Source organism: Gigantopelta aegis, chromosome 6 (genome assembly GCF_016097555.1).
Source record: "Gigantopelta aegis isolate Gae_Host chromosome 6, Gae_host_genome, whole genome shotgun sequence".
Taxonomy (NCBI): Eukaryota; Metazoa; Mollusca; class Gastropoda; order Neomphalida; family Peltospiridae; genus Gigantopelta; species Gigantopelta aegis.
In genome coordinates, this window is record NC_054704.1 from 52,218,569 (window position 1) to 52,232,734 (window position 14,166).

General features: G+C 34.9%; 1 protein-coding gene across 1 annotated transcript; it reads right to left on the reverse strand.

Annotated features, from left to right (window-relative positions):
* Positions 1-3,601: 3,601 nt before the first annotated feature.
* Positions 3,602-13,203, reverse strand: LOC121374605 (fucolectin-2-like). Its single transcript, XM_041501709.1, has 5 exons — positions 13,195-13,203; positions 12,662-12,794; positions 8,142-8,357; positions 5,246-5,506; positions 3,602-3,693 (listed from the first exon to the last, which is right to left on the reverse strand). Exons 1-5 carry the CDS (start codon positions 13,201-13,203, stop codon positions 3,602-3,604), a joined length of 711 nt encoding a protein of 236 aa, XP_041357643.1.
* Positions 13,204-14,166: the final 963 nt, after the last annotated feature.

Here is a 14,166-nt window from a genome sequence, read left to right on the forward strand (position 1 = left end):
AGCGAACCATACCAATACGTACGGAGTGGGTTATCAGTCTTCAGTTTTACATTACAAATTATTTATTTTATAAAATAAAACATGTTTTAAGGCATTCGTAATTCACACGAAACATGTCGTATACCCTCAGGATAATTCGGAATGTTTTCAAATTATTTTTAAATCACTGGCAGGATTCTGCAAGTAAGGTTTTGATTGGTGGACATGAGCTCCAACTGGCTGTCTTTAGATCCACATGTAATAGTGGAGCTAATTTTAATTAGATTGACCCAAGCGAGAGCGAGGGTAATGCATGAATCCTGACACGAGTTTTGTGAAATCAGTACAATTCACATGCGAGTGTAATAATTTATTATCCACATTATCCATAATATTATTTTCATGAATAACAAGCTAGGACCATGCCAAAACATTTCAAACGTAACTTAAAAAAGATGACGAAACGACGTCATTTTCCGAAATGATAAGCGTTTACATTGGGGAAGCCACATTAAAGGGACATTCCTGAGTTTGATGCATTGTAAGAAGTTTCCGACTAATAAAATATTTTTACGATTAAAGGGACATTCCTGAGTTTGCTGCAGTTTTAAAGATGTTATCGACTAACAGACTTTTTGACGACTGTAATTAAATAACAAATATATTTTTCTGCATAAAATATTAGTGGCTGTATATTAAACACGTGTCTTTCTGATCGTTCTATTTGTACTAGGTTAAATTTCATTTTATTTCCTAAAAAAGATTTTTTTTCTACGTTCGAAATTATTTGAAGACAAAATCCAACTTTTGGGCTTCTTACAAATATTAAGACGACCAGAAACACATTGAATATACAGACACTAATATTCTAAACAAGAAAATATTATTCGTACGTACGAAAAAATCATTTTTAGGAAATAAAATGAAATTTAACCCAGTACAAATATTAGAACGATCAGAAACACGTTTAATATACAGCCACTAATATTTTATGCAGAAAAATATATTTGATATGTAATTACAGTCGTTAAAAAGTCTCTGTTAGACGATAACATCTTAAAAATTTCAGCAAACTCAGGAATGTCCCTTTAAGTTATGACGTCGCTTCTCAAATTACGACATTCGTTCTGCACGTGAAATCATTATGACACACGTTGGTCAGTGGGTCATACTGGTCATATTTCCCTGAATATGTGGATAATAAATATAATATTATATATACAGTGTCTGTATATATATATATATATATGTATGTATGTATGTATGTATGTATGTATGTATGTATGTATGTATCTATATATATATATATATATATATATATATATATATATATATATATATATATAGTACGTATAAAATTATTGGAAGGTAACATTCAGGTATGCCTGAACCTTGGATTCATGGGGACACATAAAAATAGTCCCCTCGTAGAGTTAGGTTAAACATTCTTACTTGGATTCACCAATAGCGTTTTTATAAAATCATTCTCGGCTTCATTTTCAATCACAACTAGTTCAGCCCCTAGTGCTTTGCAGGCTTGCTGAAAAAAAGCACAAAAATAACAACAACTATATATGATAATAACAAATATTACTGCTAAATAATATACTTTGTGTATGTCGTACTATCCGTCAGAACGTGAGTTTTGCTTTAAATCTGCAACATTAAAGCACTAGAAGACGAAGATAAAGTTGTATTGTTGTTGTTGTTGTTGTTATAACAACAACAACAACAACAACAACAACAATAATAAAAATAATAAATAATAATAATAATAATAATAATAATAATAATAATAATAATAATAATAATAATAATAATAATTATTGTTGTTGTTGTTTTTGTTCACTTTATGATATGTCCTCTATTTATTCAGTATAGTACTATGCGATTACATGTATATTAAACCAATACTACATGTATCTCTCAGTATACTTAATAATGACTTATATGTATTAAATACTATAAGTCAATAGATCCTTAATTAATTAATTAATTATTATTATTATTATTATTATTTTTATTATAATTATTATAATTATTATTATTATTGTTATTATTATTATTATTGTTCATTAAATCAATCTCCACCATAATCCTGTACATATCCTGTATATATTTATTATTTTGTTGTATATTGTATTATGCTGATAAGTTGTAAAAACTTAAACCAATATAAAGCATTAACTATATATACGTGTTATTAAAAGTCGGATGAACTTCGTACCTTGATCCGGGGTGATGCTAATTGGTTTACTGCTACCTGTAGATCTTATGTAATTTAAAAGCGGAAATCTCTAATAACTGAAACTATTTTACAAGGACTATTGGCTGTAGACCGTGACTGTTTATTGACACTATGAACTATTCGACCAATTCCTCGAATTGCGACGGGATCCCAGTAGATCGGATCGATAAGTTTAGATTGACTGAGACCAACAATAAGGCTAATGCCGATTTTAGTTTATTTAGGCCTCGGTGGGGTCGTGGTTACGCCATCGGACTTAAGAGCAGCCCGGTACCGGCTCAAACCCATAGCGAGTTTTAACGACTCAATGGGTAGGAGTAAGACCACTACACCCTCTTCTCTCCTACTAGCCACTAACTCACTGTCCTGGCCAGACAGCTGACGTATGTGCCCAGGACAGTATACTTGAACCTTAATTGGATATAAGCACGGAAACAATTAAAGAAGGGAAGAAAGAACAGTTTATTTTGACAAATCACCAGAATCCTAATAAAACTGTGCAGCAAGCATATATATATATATATATATATATATATATATATATATATATATATATATATATATATATATATATATATATATATATATATATATATATGACCTTTGGTCGAATTATTTTCGTTTGACCGTTTGAAGAAATAAAATAAATACGTACGAAATTATTTTAGACAAAAATAGTTATTGAGATACTACTAGACATTGCGATGTTCAAAAATGCACTGGTTATAAAAAGAAATAATAGAAGAAAATGAAGTACATTGTAATTTTAAAGGGACATTCCTGAGTTTGCTGCATTGTAAGATGTTTCCGACTAATAAAATATTTCTACGCTTAAACTTATATATTATATATATTTTCTTGTTTAGAATATCAGTGTCTGTATATTCAATGTGTTTCTGATCGTCTTAATATTTGTAAGAGGCCCACCTGGATTTTATTTTAAAAGGCCCACCAAATATATTTTAGGAAATAAAATGAAATTTAACCTAGTAAAAATATTAGAACGATCAGAATCACGTTTAATATACAGCAACTAATATTTTATGCACAAAAATATATTTGATATGTAATTACAATCGTTAAACAGTCTGTGTTAGTCGATAACATCTTAAAAAGTGCAGCAAACTCAAGAATTTCCCTTTAATTTCTTGCACCAGGCAACGTCATTTAGGGGTGTAGTACAAATCAGTTACCTCATACTCGTGGTATGTATGGGTATTTGCACGCTTTCGATGTTTTAACTGAAAACCACTGGTTTCCTCGTGCTGCGCACTCAGGACTATCGGTTCTTAGTCAAAACATTGAAATTATGCAAATAACCATGCATACAACTCGTACGTCTATGCGGTGACGTATTCAATGATTATTAGAACATCATACCCCGGCTTCATACCAATTCGCCACGTCAGAATCAGAAACGAAGTAACAAGAACCTCCGAATGGACGGAACCCGTTTGGACAGCTGACTGCAAAAACAAGAGATCTATGAATGAGCGTGATGAAAAAATACCACCACAACTAACTAAACTATTACTTTGTTAGTATCGCCGTCATAGTAATGGAAGTGTCGTATGTGTGATTTAAAGAGACATTCTTGAGTTTGCTGCAATTTTAAAGACGTTATCGACTATAGAGACTTTGTAACGATTGTAATTACATATCAAATATATTTTCCTGCATAACATATTAGTGACTGTATATTAAACGTGTTTCTGATCGTTGTAATATTTGTACTAGCATAAATTTCATTTTATTTCCTAAATGTATTTTTCGGACATAATTATTTGAAGACAAAATTCAGTTTGGGTTTCTTACAAATATTAAGACGACCAGAAACACATTGAATATACAGACACTGATATTCTTAACCATAAAATATATTTGATATGTAAGTTTAATCGTAGAAATATTTTATCAGTCAGAAACATCTTACGATGCAGCAAACTCATGACTGTCTTTTTAATGAAACGATAATGGAAATATAGAGCTGTGATAAAGGTTTATGTGATGTTTGTTTAGGGTGAATGGGAAGCATATTTGATTAAATTTTAAATACTAATACTGTTACATGTGGAGAATTAAACATCACTAGAAACCCGCGTGAATATAACTATAATTCTAATTGTTAAACGTAGCAAATACATTCCAATTAAGTTCATTTTATTGTATGAATCTTTTGATTTTACGTTGCAAAACCTTTCACAGGCGGCTCCAGAGACTTCGTCTGAGTTAATGTTTCACTGATTTTGGTCTTAAACCATTCCGATGTAAACTTTAGTAGACTGTACAGTCTAATTCGGCAAGGGACGCAACTCTTTGCGCGCATGTGCAATAGAAATGTGAAATACCTCTACTGACATTATATTAGCAGCTGATGTTTTTATTCTATTCAGCTCGTAGCCCAAGTACTCTGGCTGTAAGAGAGCTAGACGGACATTTGGACATAAATACGCTCTCATTACAGTCAGAGACCAAGCTATGTAATTTTTTGGCAATTGCCGACCACCAAAAAGTAGTCAAAGATTTCCGCTCTAATACCACAACAATCCTATGTTTTACGTCAAATACATTTACATCGACCATTTTCGAGTTCTTTGATTAAAAAAATTCAGATATTAATGACTAATATACACAATACAGAAAGAAACCCGATGATCATTTGACGCAACGTCACGATATAGGTCGGCGAACTTAAAATTCTGCTGTCCGGAGTTTGCCGAAGTTTACCTGAATGCGTGTGCTGTCGGGTTTCTTTCTGTAGTGTGTGTATTAGTGATTAATATCTGATTTTCTTAAATCAAGGAACTCGAAAATGGTCGATGCAAATGTATTTGACGTCAATCATAGGATTGCTGTGGTATTAGAGCGGAAATCTTTGACTACTTTTTGGTGGTAGGCGATTACCAAAAAATTACATAGCTTGGTCTCTGACTGTAATGAGAGCGTATTTATGTCCAAATGTCCGTCTAGCTCTCTTACAGTCAAAGTACTCGGGCTATTCAGCTCAGTGAAACGTACCAACTGTTGTTGCATTCACCTCAACCTCACAAAGAACTAGGGCATCACACATGTAGTTTCGCCATCGCCAATCTCTGGCCATTGTAGACGTCTTGCTAATTTTAATATACCGACCAACCACATTCAGTGGACAGTCAAGCTTCACCGAGATTCCATCGGCAACGGGCGTGCTGCCGATAGTGGCGCATGATGTTGGTACCGCTCCAGGGTTGCTGGGGTTCTCTGTGTATACGTCAATCTTGATGTTCTTTAGGCGGCCTTCTAAATACAACAATGAATGAATTGTTAACAACACAAAACACCAAAAATACACCTGACCTGCTAACCCGAACCTGGTCTCTTGGATACGTATTACGTAGTGAGTGTGGAACATTTGTATTGCAGAAATTCAAAACCATTGTGTCAAAAAGTGTTGGTTCGTCTTGCTAGTATAATCCTGTAATTTAATTTGAAATAGAACCAATGTACTATTGAGCGTGAAACATGGGCGGGGTCTCCTACTAAAATCGTAATCAATTTGTTTTTACACGGAACTAGAGTAGCCAAAGACGCTTCATTCTATATCTGAAACAAGGAGCATACCATCCATTATTTTCTCCTTTGCTATTTTTACTATTTCATCTTAGAGTGTCGTGGTCAATATTCCAGTGCTACTATGACAGGCTCGGATATGTAGAGACTAAACGCGAACATTCTGCAGAATGGCCGTTATACGAGTCACGGCAAAATGCCGACAAAAGTCAGCCGGAAAAATTACGTGGAGGCAAGGAATCTCGCTGAAAAAGAATCCAACCTGGTGGTGTAGGCTGTCGAAACGAGAAGCGTCCCAGCATTCAATCAGTCATGATGGCCACATACATCCCAGTAAAAAAATCCATTTTGTTGAAAAACAAAACAAAATGGTGGATTCCCAAGTCAGCACACGAAAGCACGTGCAGTGTGCACAGGCGAAATAAGCATGTCTTTACGTGGCGATCTCCAGACTGCGAAGGCAGGACTCACTGGTGGAGGCCACTGAACGTACCGGTATAGACCAATTAAAGGGACATTCCCGAGTTTGCTGCAATTTTTAAGATGTTACCGACTAACAGATTTTTTAACGATTGTAATTACATATCAAGAATATTTTTATGCATAAAATATTAGTGGCTATATATTAAACGTGTTCCTGATCGTTCTACTATTTGTATTAGGTTAAATTTCATTTTATTTCCTAAAATATATTTTTTTTGTACGTACGAAATTATTTGAAGACAAAATCCAGTTTGGGCTTCTTACAAATATCAAGACGACCAGAAACACATTGAATATAGAGACACTGATATTCTAAACAAGAAAATATATTTAATTTGTAAGTTTAAAAGTAGGTTGCGGTGACCTAGTTATGGTACGCAAAAGACCGCCAACCCAAGTTGTACTTGCATGCAAAGTTTGGTGATCCTATATGAATTGATAAGAAAGATATTCCCTGGACACAAAATGTTTACAGACGGACGGACAATGGAATACCATAATACAACCCGTCGAAAACAGGCCTATATAAAGGTGGGTTTTATAAAAAAAAAAAAAAAACTGGCTTTTGAAGTCACAATCTATGACTCACCTTGATGAACCAGTCATTAAAGATAAAAAAAAACTTTGACAAATAATTAGCATCATTATATTTTTAATCTCGTAAAAGTTATCGACTTATTGTAAAAATATGCTCTTCGACAAAATACAAATTAATTTTCCTTCTTGCTTTTCACGTGCACCTATCTTGTTTCTTAAAGCGGTTTGTCCACGTCTCCTTTATTTCATGATTCTGCTAGATCTCCTTTATTTCCTCCTTTTTTGACAAATATCCTCTTTTGTTTTCATTTTTATTCGGTTATTTCCTCACAATTGAGTGTGTAATTGTATTCAAGTGACTTTTATGCTTTCAAATTGAGCTCCTTCTGCAATAAAACACTGTATAGCTCTCCATCTATGGAGTAACAAGATAGGTCTCCACCAGTCCGTGGTTTCTAAAACAGGGTAGGCAGGGCTGAATCGTGATAACAGCCTTCAAGATTAGTGTTAATGAAGTACATGCAGGTGAGGATGGAATGGCTATGAGGGGTAAAGGAGGAAACCATTCATTAAAATAAATCAATTGTTAAATATCGGACTTATAGTATGTTATGTTATAACACAATATCTTGATTGTGTACAGATTTCTTCAGGGCAAATCTTGAAATGTTGGCTCTAGATGCTGTCAGAATGCATCTCAGGTCACTTGTTTTTATTCTCAAAAATTCTGACAGACGATGGGGGGGGGGGGGGGGGACATATCCCTCTCGAACACCCCCCCCCCCCCCCCACCTCACGACCGCAAATAAAGCCTACAGCTTTTTCTCCTTTATTTTCATTTCAAGTCTGTGGACACACTGTAAAGAGATGCTCGCGCAAGGCTTTTGGACTGGTATATGCATATTCAACGATATATAATGCACATTATTGCTTAATATCAACAAGTATATTATTATATTTAATTAATAAAACGGTTAAATGTGAAGGCTATTATGTATAACGGGCGCAGCCATTTTGTACCATCCCAATGAAGACGAGCCGGTGGTTACGTAATATTTAACGCGTCATGTCAAGAATTAGTCTTAGAACTAAAGAAACAAACGTAACTGATTTTTGCGCAATGTTCTGTAATAATATCCATCCCAGTAATCCAGCAATACATATATATTATTATTCCAATACAGAATAAACCACCATTGTCAACGTGTCGAAATAACTGTATCATGTTTTGTCCATGCAATAACCTACGTACTGAAATGATAAACAGAGTATTTTCTTTGTTAATAATTTTGATTTTAAATAACAAAAGAGCTACATTTATTCGGGGAAATAAACTTTGACGTACTTGCTTTATCAGGATTGTGGATAGTAACTGATCTGACAGTTTGCATATTGTCCAGACACAGAGTCCAGGATGGGTTGTCGTCCTTGCAGTCAGTGTGTGAACACGTGTCTCCGTAAAACCTCTTGCCCGTGTTCCCATCCACGGCTCGGTCTGCTGTGTATATTTCTTTCCATGTTGAACTCTGGATAGCTCTGGAGCATTTTGCTACATTTAGTCCTAAAAAGAAGATATGAGTTGTGACACATGTACATGACGTGTTTTTTTTTTTTTAAATATGCAATTTTGAGATTGCATATTTATTCACTTTTGCTTTGAAATACATATATAACCTAGACTGTTTACACGGCTTACAAGCACATTGCAGTTTGATATTCCCGAGTTATTTATGTAAAGATTATGTGTCGGATCGATTAGTTTGTAATTATTTAACACAAGTAAATGTAAACATACTGAAATATTGCACTTGCAGCTCTAAGAAAGAAGGAAGGAAGGAAGGAAAGAAATGTTTCATTTAACGATGCACTCAACACATTTTATTTTCGATTATATGGCGTCAGACATATGGTTAAGAACCACACATATATTGAGAGAGCAAACACCGCTGTCACCATTTCATGGGCTACTCTTTTCGATTAGCAGCAAGGGATCTTTTATATGCACCATCTCGCAGACAAGATAGTACATACCACGGCCTTTGTTACACCAGTTGTGGAGCACTGATTGGAGCGAGAAATAGCCCAATTGGTCCACCGACGGGGATCGATCTTAGACCGACCGCGCATCGAGCGAGCGCTTTACCACTGGGCTACGTCCCGCCCCTTTATAATCTAGTCGTACTGAACGCGACTGTTTACACGGCGTACACGCACATTGAAATACATGTATAACCTAGTCGTACTGAATGCGACTGTTTTCACGGCGCTAGTCGTACATGAGTCGTACTGAACGCGACTGTTTACACGGCGTACACGGCGTACACGCACACATTGAAATACATGTATAAATACATGTTTATACATGTATAACCTAGTCGTACTGAACGCGACTGTTTACACGGCGTACACGCACATTGAAATACATGTATAACCTAGTCGTACTGAACGCGACTGTTTACACGGCGTACACGCACATTGAAATACATGTATAACCTAGTCGTACTGAACGCGACTGTTTTCACGGCGTACACGCACATTGAAATACATGTATAACCTAGTCGTACTGAATGCGACTGTTTTCACGGCGTACACGCACATTGAAATACATGTATACACGTTATAACCTAGTCGTACTGAATGCGACTGTTTACACGGCGTACACGCACATTGCAGTTTGTTATTCCCGAGTTATTTATGTAACGATTATGTGTCGGATCGATTAGTTTATCGTTATTTAATACAAGTAAATGTAAACATAGGGAAATATTGCACTTGCAGCTCTACGAATGCACGTTTTAGATTTACATTTATTTATAAAAGTAATTAATTAATTTGTAAAACAAAAATGCACATTTACCCACATTTGTCATGGTGCATTTTGCATTTTATGACATATAGTTTTCAAAATGGTCCACGAAAGCATGAACCTAAACCCATTAGAATTCAGGTAGACGCGCTGTTAAAGAGACGTACCCTAGTTTCAACCCGTGAAAATTAACACTATGTTTAGTTAATCTACAAACCTGTAACACATTTGGATAAATTTACAATTGAGTGAAACATGAACCTGTGACTTTGAAATGGTGAATTACACTCTAAAAATAGACTAAAACTCGACGCCATAACTGTTACTTCTCAGACTTACGTGCGTTTTTAAAAATATGAGAAATGCATTTTGTGATATTAAAAACACCAGGATGACTTAAACACTTCGAAAGTACAGAAATTGATAATCTAAACAATAAAATATAAGTAAAGTATGATTTAAGTTATCAAAAACGGTTATAATATTTAAAAATATTCGTTAGTGTTAAAAAACTAGGGTATGTCCCTTTTAGAGAGTTGAACCAATTAATTAATTATTTTATTAGATCTTACAATTGTTCAGTGTAAGAAATTATTTTATTTTTATTCGATACAGTAGTTTGCTCTATGGCTAAGGTGTTAATGTATGCATCAAATAGATATACTTGTATTCAGAAATTATACATCGTGTAAAATGCATTTAAAAAGTGTTGTATTTACCCCCCATTTGTCTTGATGATTTTTTTTCGTATAGAATTAAACAAATTGCATGTCAGGACATCTAGTTTTCAAACTTTTCCGAAAGAAACATGCCCCACCCTAGTATTAACGAATATGTTTATGCACAAAATCTTGCATAGTAACTTGAAAATTATACGTCGTAAAGTGATAAAATGTATGTTATTATCCATGATATTTGCGACCAGTTGCAATTGATCGCAAACCGCAAACTTAGGAACAATTGGGATATTGATTTAGGAAGAAAAGATGGCAGGCATGAAATTTATTAGGTGACTGTATAAAAATTCAGACTGCGCTTCGCTGAACAATCTTAAATGTGACATTGCCAGTAACAAAGGAACTATTACAGTGAAGACAGCTTTAACCAGCACCGTCAATGATGCTGCTACCAGTTGATGATATGGCGAGACGTCACCACACACACGCGTGAGTTTTGAAATCCCGCAGTTTGGCTTTGAAAAACATACTTCATGTGTATGTGATACCCAAGATGATAATCCACGTTTCATCTTCCATAGAACAGCTGAATAACCTATAACAGGATAGCACATACCACGGACTTTGATGTACCAGTCGTGTTGTAAAAGGGATGGGATGGTGAGCCGGATATGGTAAGAAGTGTTTGAAGAGGCTTTTATTTTCCTGCCAGATCACCCACATGTATACATTTCAATGGTATTTTGACTTGTTACGTAAGTTACAAAAATTACCGAACACGTTACCATAAACACGTCAACATTCCTTTGACGAAATGTTCTACTAGAATCGCTGTTTGACACTTATATTAATATTTATTTTAAATGTGTATAAATGGAAAATATGCATGGATCTAATATTACCTAATGACGACTGCTAACTACTGCGTGTTCTGTAGTAATAGTTTGTTTACGTGTTGCGAGTGGATCGTGAATAGATAAACAGTTTGTTTTATTTAACGACATCACTAGAGCACATTGATTAAGTATCGGCTATTGGAAGTCAAAGGATTATTTATTTAGGGGGGAGAGGAAGGGGGCATTCAAGCAAGCTTCCACCCTAGTAAATCCTGTTAGGATTGTGAAACAGGCCAGAATATAAGGTGGAATAAAAACATATGCGACTGGGGAGGGCTATGGCTACGATTAATAACGTAATAACACAGTACAAGCAATTTTCAAGAGGTTAATTCAGTTTGGTTCAGTTGAGTTTATTGCATTAATTTAACCATAAGAACTGACCTCGAGGGACTGCCAGTGTGGATCCAAGGGGAGGGTGATGGCGATGCGCACCCACAACTCCAAAATTCAAAGTGTCCCGAAATATTCAGTGTTCAGGAGGTGAATATAATGCATTTATTGTGGGGTTTTTTTATGGGGAACATGTAACATGTAATATATATATATATATATGTTTTGTAAGCTAGATAACACTTGTTTGAACAGTGTTGAAGCTAGTAATAAATAAAAGGGCAACACCGGTAGAGCACATTGTTTTATTAATCATCGGCTATTGGATGACAAACATTTGGTATTTCTGACATATAGTCTTAGAGAAAAAACCCGCTACATTTTTATCATTATTAGCAAGGGATCTTTTTTATGCACCATTCCAAAGACAGTATAACATACATGTCGTGGTGCATTTGCTGGAACGAGAAATAGCCAACAGGGATCGATCCTAAACTGACATCGCATCAGCCGAGCACTTTACCCACCCTGTTTTTTGTTTTGTTTTTTGTAAAAGGGATTTAATATCAACATTTCCCCTGCGCATGTTGTAACCTCAACGTGGTGCAGGGGTGTAACATTCTACAGCACAAATCCCCTTGTTTTTTTCGAGATATAATTGAAATTTGGAGTAAAAGTCAGTATCTATCTGTGATATTTGTATTTTTGCACAGTTCTTTACACTATTTTTATTTAAGTTTTGAATTTTTGTATTGATGTTGATCATCACTTTATTTGTTTGCATTACCATAGTCTGACACCCAATAGCCGATTAGTTTTCGTGCTGGGGTGTCGTTAAACATTCATTCATTTATTTAATATCAACATTTTGATTTGTACTTTTTAAGACCATGTCGATTGGTGGGAAAGTTATGGTACATTTTGTTTCCCCTACCGATAAATATTTGACAAGAATTTGTCATCGGCGTGATATTCACCAAACAGCTACTCCTTTCAGAAGTCTTAACGACAAAAATGGGCTACTTATGAAAAAAAGGTCCATGACATTTTCCCGCCTTGTTAATATCAGTGTTTTATTTCAGGGTCTGGCCCATCGAATTCACTGTCGCTAAGCAAACCGAACCTCCCTAACCTCACTAGGTTCAGACCCTACCCTCCTCCACACACCCCTCGCGGTCCGACCTCTTGCGCAGTCGGTAGAAAGCTTGCCACTTTATATCGCGCACCAGTGCTGTCAGGAGGAACTGTTCCGTTTCCGCAAACAAAGTTACGTCAGAATACGGACACTATTGTGTATAGAGTAATATTGCAAGGAAGGAATTACATATATTTTACCAAACAAATATTGCTAAAATTATTTGTATGGCGAAATACCTTTCATCCACGCAAATGTAATGTATTTGGGTATCAAAGTAGTAAATTATTAAATACAAAACATTATGTCAATTGGCAATTAGAATATAAAAAAAAATTGTTATGTATAAAATTATGTTAGGAAAAATCTATACTGACAGTCTGAGCTAACGTAAACATCAGGATGAACACAAATTAATTAACTATACAGGTATTCATAATCAAGAACATGAAAGTGTACACTGCATTTTAGTTTTGACCGAAATATGTTACAGTTGTTACAAACATAGAAAGAGAAATGATAGTTATTTTGTACTTCAAGACATCACTTACCATATGCATTTCGAGCAAAAACTACCAATATTAAGCAGAAAGAGAAACACGTCATCTGAAACAAAAAAAAAGAAAAGAAAAGAAAAGAAAAGAGAAAAACATCTTTCTTATAAATCTCAATCTGCCAATGCATAATAACGCTCTACACAACAATATAGAATATATCAGTAAACATTTTAAAGGGACTCCGCCAAGGTGTGTTTTCTACGTTCAATGCGAATGATGACGCTGAGATCAGAAACATATAATGTACTACTTATTTTAACACAAATTAGTGGAAATGTAATAAACGTGTGATTTATTGTGTTGCAAATGTGCTGCACCAGGAATTCACGTATGCGCTACAATGGGCACCAAAGCGCTCGGCTGATGCGTGATAGGTCTAGTATCGATCCCTGTCAGTGGTACCATTGAGCTATTTCTCTTTACAGCCAGTGCATAATGACTAGTATATCAAAAGCCGTGGTATGTGCTATGCTGTCCGTGGGATGGTGCATATAAAATATACCTTACTACTAATGGTAGATGTAGCGCGTTTCCTCTCTTAAGACTATATCAAACTACCAAATGTTTCATATCCAATAGCTGATGGTTAATAAATCAATGTGCTTTAGTGGTGTCGTTAAACAAAACAAATATTTCAATCAGTTAATCTAAATATGGAAATGCAATGTCTTACACAGTCGCTTTAGAATAACGCATTGCGATGCGATCCGATTAAACAAAATATTCATAATATTTGCCATTCTACTTTTAAGGAATTGCTTGACTGGATCGTACAGTAATTCAGTATAAGTAATTATTTGATTGGGTCGCACAATCGGTATATGGTTGTATTGTTTATATATTTAGCGTATACACATGTATAAAACAAAATTATGCATCGTAAAAAAAACCCAAACATTTAAATAGCGTCACATTTCCCAGCATATATCCTGGTGAATTTTACCACTTATAGAATTCAGGAAATTT

Coding starts and splice junctions, on each gene's coding strand:
- LOC121374605 (XM_041501709.1), bottom strand. Junction 8,358..12,661: donor CGAGGGGTGTGTGGAGGAGG/GTAGGGTCTGAA, acceptor TCTTCTTTTTAG/GACTAAATGTAGCAAAATGC. Junction 5,507..8,141: donor CCACAATCCTGATAAAGCAA/GTACGTCAAAGT, acceptor TGTTGTATTTAG/AAGGCCGCCTAAAGAACATC.